Consider the following 6,000-nt stretch of genomic DNA (forward strand, 5'->3'; position numbering starts at 1 on the left):
AGCAAAATCGCAGCATCACAAAAACACGGAAGTCCAGAGATGGGGTTTCGAGGACTTCCGTGTTTTTGTGATGCTGCGATTTCGCTGAGGCTCCCTGCTGGGATTCCCCTGCAGCATCACAAAAACACGAAGTCCAGAGGTGGGGTTTCCCATGGAGGGGAGCCTCAGGGGAATCCCAGCAGCACAAAAATGGGCGCTTCGGCTGGCAAAAGGGGTGAGTTTTGGGCTTGCACGCATTAATCGCTTTTCCATTGACTCCCATGGGAAACATTGTTTCGTCTTACAAACTTTTCACCTTACAAACCTCATCCCGGAACCAATTAAGTTCGTAAGACGAGGTACCACTTTATTGCTTTACTTTGGCCATGTTATGCATGTTATGGGAAGGCAATGTGCTAGGATTGGTTAGCAGACAAAGAAGAAGGGGCAAGCAAAGAACACACTGCCTTGATAATGTCAAATCTGATACATTATAGATGAATATATAATTGAAAGAACTTGTGCTTAACAGGGTAGCACCAGGCGTGGGTTATGGTTTCTTCTGCTGCTGGTTTACTAAGGGGTGTACCATGTGGCCATGCACACGGTACTTAAAAAAACCCAAGATGATGGCACCAATGGCTCTGCTGGGAGAACCGGCTCGGGGGTGTGGCAGCCTAGATCACTGCCGGTTCTAGTGACCCAGGCGACCAAGTTACTACTGGTTTAGAATCGGTCCAAACCTAGAGAAAGCCACCTCTGGGTAGCACGGAGATCACTTGCCTATAACGTTGCCAAGAGTTGAACAGGGCTAAAAGGTAAAGCATACAAACATATAGGCTTCTAGTGGATTATGTATGTTATTCTGTTTATGCTGATGTCTGCCAAAGTACATTGACTTTGGGATCTAACACAAATCTAAGGCTCCAAACATTCCACTTATTGAATAGTAGTTACAGGACCGTCTCCTGTCTCATGTATCCCAGTGGCCGGTCAGATCCCACAGAGTTGGCCTGTTCCAGGTCTCGTCAGGTAAGCAATGTCGCCTGGCGGGGCCTAAGGGAAGGGCCTTCTCTGTGGCAGCTCCGGTCCTTTGGAATCAATTCCCTCCAGAGATTTGCACTGCTTCCCTACCCTTCTGGCCCTTCTGGCCCTGGCAGGCCTAGGGCCATTGAGCGTTGACATTTTGCTCCAGCTGATAGTATGACTGTGATTGTGTGATTGGGATGAGCTTAGAATCCTTTAATTTTGGGGATTTTAAGATTTGGGTTTTAAGTCTGGGATTTATAATTTTATATCTTGTATTTTGTATTGTTTTTTATTTTGTAAGCCACCCTGAGTCCACAGGAGAAGGGAGGCCTAGAAAGATGATAGATAGATAGATAGATAGACAGACAGACAGACAGACAGACAGACAGACAGACAGACAGACAGACAGACAGACAGAGACAGACAGACAGACAGACAGACAGACAGACAGACAGACAGAGGGAGAGGGAGAGAGTTGGCTATTAAAAATAAATCCAGTTTTCCCTTATGTATGTTCTCAAATCACCTCTGGCGTGGTCCAATATTTTACAATATTATATATGGCTTAGAAAGGAGATACCATTTAGAGTAAGGATGTGCAAAATATACCACCATCCTACAATTTTTCTCTGGACCACATCAGTGTAGCGATTCTGGAGATGGACTGGCAATTTTTCTAGAAATTAATTATGTCACCTAAAAAGCAGTTTGTTTGTTCCAGATATGAATTCCAATGAGAGGAATAAGCTTCTAGAAAATCACCCAATCATGTCTTGAACAGTACAATTCAGAAAAGTAATTAAGTGTTAAGTTTCAGACCTACGAAGTCTGGAGAGAGTTAGATCATCTTAGCTCCTCACCAGAAGCCAACATGAAAGGATATTTAGTATCGATCCTCAATTTTTCATCCTTTTCATTTGTCTGAAGCAATTCTTGTTCAATTTTCTGCAGCTTTTGGATATTTGCCTTCAACTCCTCTTCCCTGTCAGAAAGTTTCTGGGCCACTTTCTCCTCTGTAATCATGAGCTCTACAGCGAAAGCAGAATACAGTATATATCAGGGGTGGGCAATTCATTTTGCCATGGGGCCGCATGAGAAATTGGGATGGTTTTAGAGGGCTGGACTAATATAATTAACTCAGTTCTACCTAATACTGTAAAGATCCAGACCGTGACCTGACCTAAACACCCAGACCCACTCTACAGACCCCTAATTGTTTGCTTTACGGCAACACGGTGCACCACAGTCACTGCCCTGGAGTGTTTGCGTGGTTTCTGTGCTCGGCCACTCTTGGTAGAAGGTCGGGGTCCACTCCAGTGCGAGGATGAAAGAACTCACTGCGTCTGCAGGGACTCCTCCATTTCCTGCTTTCCTCATGATTCATCAGGAAAGCAGGAACCGGAGGAGTCCCGGCAGATGCAGTGAGCTCTTTCATCCTCGCACTGGAGCAGACCCCGACCTCCACAGACCGATCACAGATAGCGGGCGGGCTGGTCACAGACAGCAGGCGGGCCGGATGCAGGCCGCGGGCCGCCCCTTACCCAGGTCTGATATATATCCAGTTAAAATATAGCTGGTTGGCAAAACTGAATTTTCAACATTAGTTTTCTTTCGCATAATCTATTAAAATACTCAACAAAATTCTACAAATTCTCTCATCAGGTTGGGCCTTATTTTCAATGCAGCCAATTATTTTTGAAACACTTTATCAGTTTTCTTCAATTTGATGATCTCCAAAAATACTAAGTTCTCATAATCTTGAATTAGTTAATTAATTTGACAACCCTAGTTTGCGGAAAATAATACATAAAATATACAACAGGGGTGTGCAGTATGCACCATGCACAAACTATTTTCCTCCTTTAATGACCAAAGTACCAACAAGGTCTTGACTGCAGTGTTTAAGTCAAGAAAAGTCAAAAAGTACCTTTGATAAGTTGTTTTGTGGTCTTCTGGGTATCCAAGAGCTTGTCAATCATTTTATCCTGTTGGGACAGATTGTGCTTCAGTATGTCCACCGCCTTGCCTTCTGTCAGCAATGTGAGAATCTCCCTTCTCATTTTTTCCATCTCCTCAATTCGTTCACTGACAGCAGCCATTTAAAGTTTCAAGCTAAGAGAAGAATCCTGTTGTTTGAGGGAATCTTAGTAAGGCATGGTTCTTTAGGAAGGAAAAGTGAATATCTACCAAGTTTACACACTAGATGCCCTTTATTACAAATGACAATCCTTTATTTCAGAAAATTGTCCATCAGAATTACTTAAGTTAATCATTTATTTTCATGGTTTTGCTCTTGATTTTTCATTGGTAAAACAAAGTTATAAACACTTTTTTTTATGATCCTTTCTCGGGTTTGTAACTTTTTCTTATCTATATTTATGTTTTCAAAGAAAATATGCTCACTGTAAGTTTAAGATAGGTCAGTGATGGTGAACCTATGGCACATGTGGCACGTGTAGCCATATCTGCCAGCACACGAGCTGTTGCCCTAGCTCAGGTCCAGCACACATATGTACACAGTCCAATTTTGGGCTCGCAGAGGCGCTGGGAGGGAATTTTTGGCTTCCAGGGGGCCTCTGGGGGGATAGAGAGGGCGTTTTTGCCCTTCCCAGGCTCCAGGGAAGCCTCTGGAGCCTGGGGAGGGTGAAAAACGGGCCTCTCAGGCCCACCAGAAGTTGGGAAATTGGTGTTTTTTTGGCCTGCAGAGGGCCTGGGGGGGCAGGGGGGGCAATTTTCACCCTTCGCAAGCATTGAATTATGGATGTGGGCACGATAGTGTGTGTGCACATGCTTTTGGCACCGAAGGGAAAAAAGGTTCAGCATCACTGGTATAGGTTAAAGTGCTGAACAGCTTTTCCGTGTCCTCCATCTTCTTCACCGATGGAAACCCACTGGGTGACTTTGGCCTACCATTCTATCTACCTACCAACCTGAAAATATTGCTATGGTCAATAAATGTAGAATACGATGCTATGTACACCTTTTCCTTTTTTTGAACAAAAGATGGGATATACAGGTAGCCCTTGACTTACAACCATTTATGTAATGACTGTTTAAAGTTACAACAGCACTGAAAAAAGTGACATGACCATTTTTTTTTCATTTTTTATTCATTCATTCATCAATCTATCCATCCATTCAATTTGTATGCTGCCCAACTCCCTAAAGCATACAATTGTAATATTACAATCTCTAACAGAACAATTTAAAAACAATTTAAAACCAACGGTTTAAACCATGTATGCCATTTGTGGCTGGATCCTGATAGTATACCATCAGATCAACCTCTCAACCATTACAGCCTCCCCTTAGTCAGGTGACCAAAATTTGGACAATTGGCATCGGAAGTATGCATTTATGACAGTTGCAGTGAACCAGTTCATGCGATCCACCTTTGTGACTTTGACAAGCAGAGTCAATGTAAAGCCAGAATCATTTAGGCACCATATTACTAACTGACAATTGCAGTGATTCACTTAACAACCGTTTTGCTTAGGAATAGAAATGTTGGGCTCAACTGTGGTCGTAAGTAGAGGACTACCTGTAAAGGGCACCAGGACGAAAAAGTGGGATATATAAACTAATCAAATAAAATAAATAACAAAATAAGTTAAAAGGGGGATTCTTATATACAAAACAAAAGTCTGGTTTAACTACAAATGGCACCGGCTATGAAAAAAGCCAAGCAGGCAAGCGACCTCCTTATTGGCATGCACTTCCAGTACAGCGCCAAAGCTGAATTTTGGGCAATTAGTACAAGCTCCGAGCGACGGCTTCCCTCCCGGACTTAGAAAGCTCGTACGTGAGAATCCATACCGTGCAATCGCCCGCTCCAGTGCAAGCCGTTCACTCCTCACCCAACGACGCCGAGCCAGGCGAATCCAATCCTGCCGCCCTTAATACGCCACACCTATTGGTTGCCGTCAAGATCTGCAGGGGCCTGATTGGTCACCCGCATCATGTACCCCCCCAAAATGGACGCGTTCAAAAATTCTATCCCGCATGCGCAATCCGCCACTACGTGCTTCCCCGGGTTTCCAAGAAATAGGAAAGTCAAGAGGTGCGCACTGCTGCAATTTATTTTTTTCGACGCTCCCATTTGAAAGCAGAGCGGGGGTTTTCGTGCTGACATGGGGATGCAGCTCATCTTCTGTACAGATTATAACAGTTTTAATTTTGAAAAGGAGCAAAAGCTATAGCAATTTTCATTCTTTTCGCCGAATTGAGTCCGTTTAACATTTTCATACGTCTAACAGTATGATTCACGGGTGTGCTTAACGACTTTCCCCGCCCACTTTGTGCGCATGCGCCTATTAATCTCAGCTTTCCCACTCAAATGAGTCATTTTGAAAGGAAGAACGGTGTGAAGTAGAAGAACCTTTAACAGACGACAGAGGGCGCCACCTCCCCTCACGGATCTGCTGTTTAAAAGCTTAAAAGGACACCTGAAAGGAGAGATGGGCTTGCATAAATTTTGCATATCCTCAGCTATGTGTATAGATACCAAATTAGAAAGAATCCTGCTAATCCAGTATGCCTTTATCGTACGAAGAAAGGCTACAATTAGATGATAGTTTTAATAACTTATAATTTTTATATTTTAAAAAAATCTCAAATAACACAGCAGGGCCGTAATAAACAATTATGATGGTGAACATAATGGTAGAATAGGTAGAATTAGTGATACATAATAATAACTTGCTATTTAAAGCTGTGACTTTTTCCAAGCTAAGAAGCTTGGGCATCTCTTTCTCTGGCATTTTGGTAACTCAAGTACATTTTTGGAACCTTACATTGGTATATCATGAGTGCTAAAAAGTGCTGGATAATTCTAGCTTTTGGAATGGGCAGTTCCTCAGCAAGAGGGCACCTTTAAACTGAAATTTATTTTCATGGGTACTTTATTTATATAGTGCTTTTATCTTAGCTATACCTAATAGGCAAGTATATTTACTTAGTAAGCAAATTATTTCCTGATCATTTTGAGGGGCC

General features: G+C 42.8%; 1 protein-coding gene across 1 annotated transcript in view; it reads right to left on the reverse strand.

The window, feature by feature from the left end:
* Positions 1–4,932, reverse strand: part of SPC24 (SPC24 component of NDC80 kinetochore complex) — an 8,157-nt gene extending 3,225 nt beyond the window's left edge. Inside the window, exons 1-3 of the mRNA XM_070741489.1 lie at positions 4,825–4,932; positions 2,936–3,134; positions 1,892–2,036 (exon numbers count right to left, since the gene is read on the reverse strand). Of these exons, the coding sequence (XP_070597590.1) occupies positions 1,892–2,036; positions 2,936–3,107 (317 nt within the window). The 5' untranslated portion in view covers positions 3,108–3,134; positions 4,825–4,932. The remainder of the gene's footprint in view (positions 1–1,891; positions 2,037–2,935; positions 3,135–4,824) is intronic.
* Positions 4,933–6,000: the final 1,068 nt, after the last annotated feature.

Source organism: Erythrolamprus reginae, chromosome 2 (assembly GCF_031021105.1).
Source record: "Erythrolamprus reginae isolate rEryReg1 chromosome 2, rEryReg1.hap1, whole genome shotgun sequence".
Classification (NCBI taxonomy): Eukaryota; Metazoa; Chordata; class Lepidosauria; order Squamata; family Dipsadidae; genus Erythrolamprus; species Erythrolamprus reginae.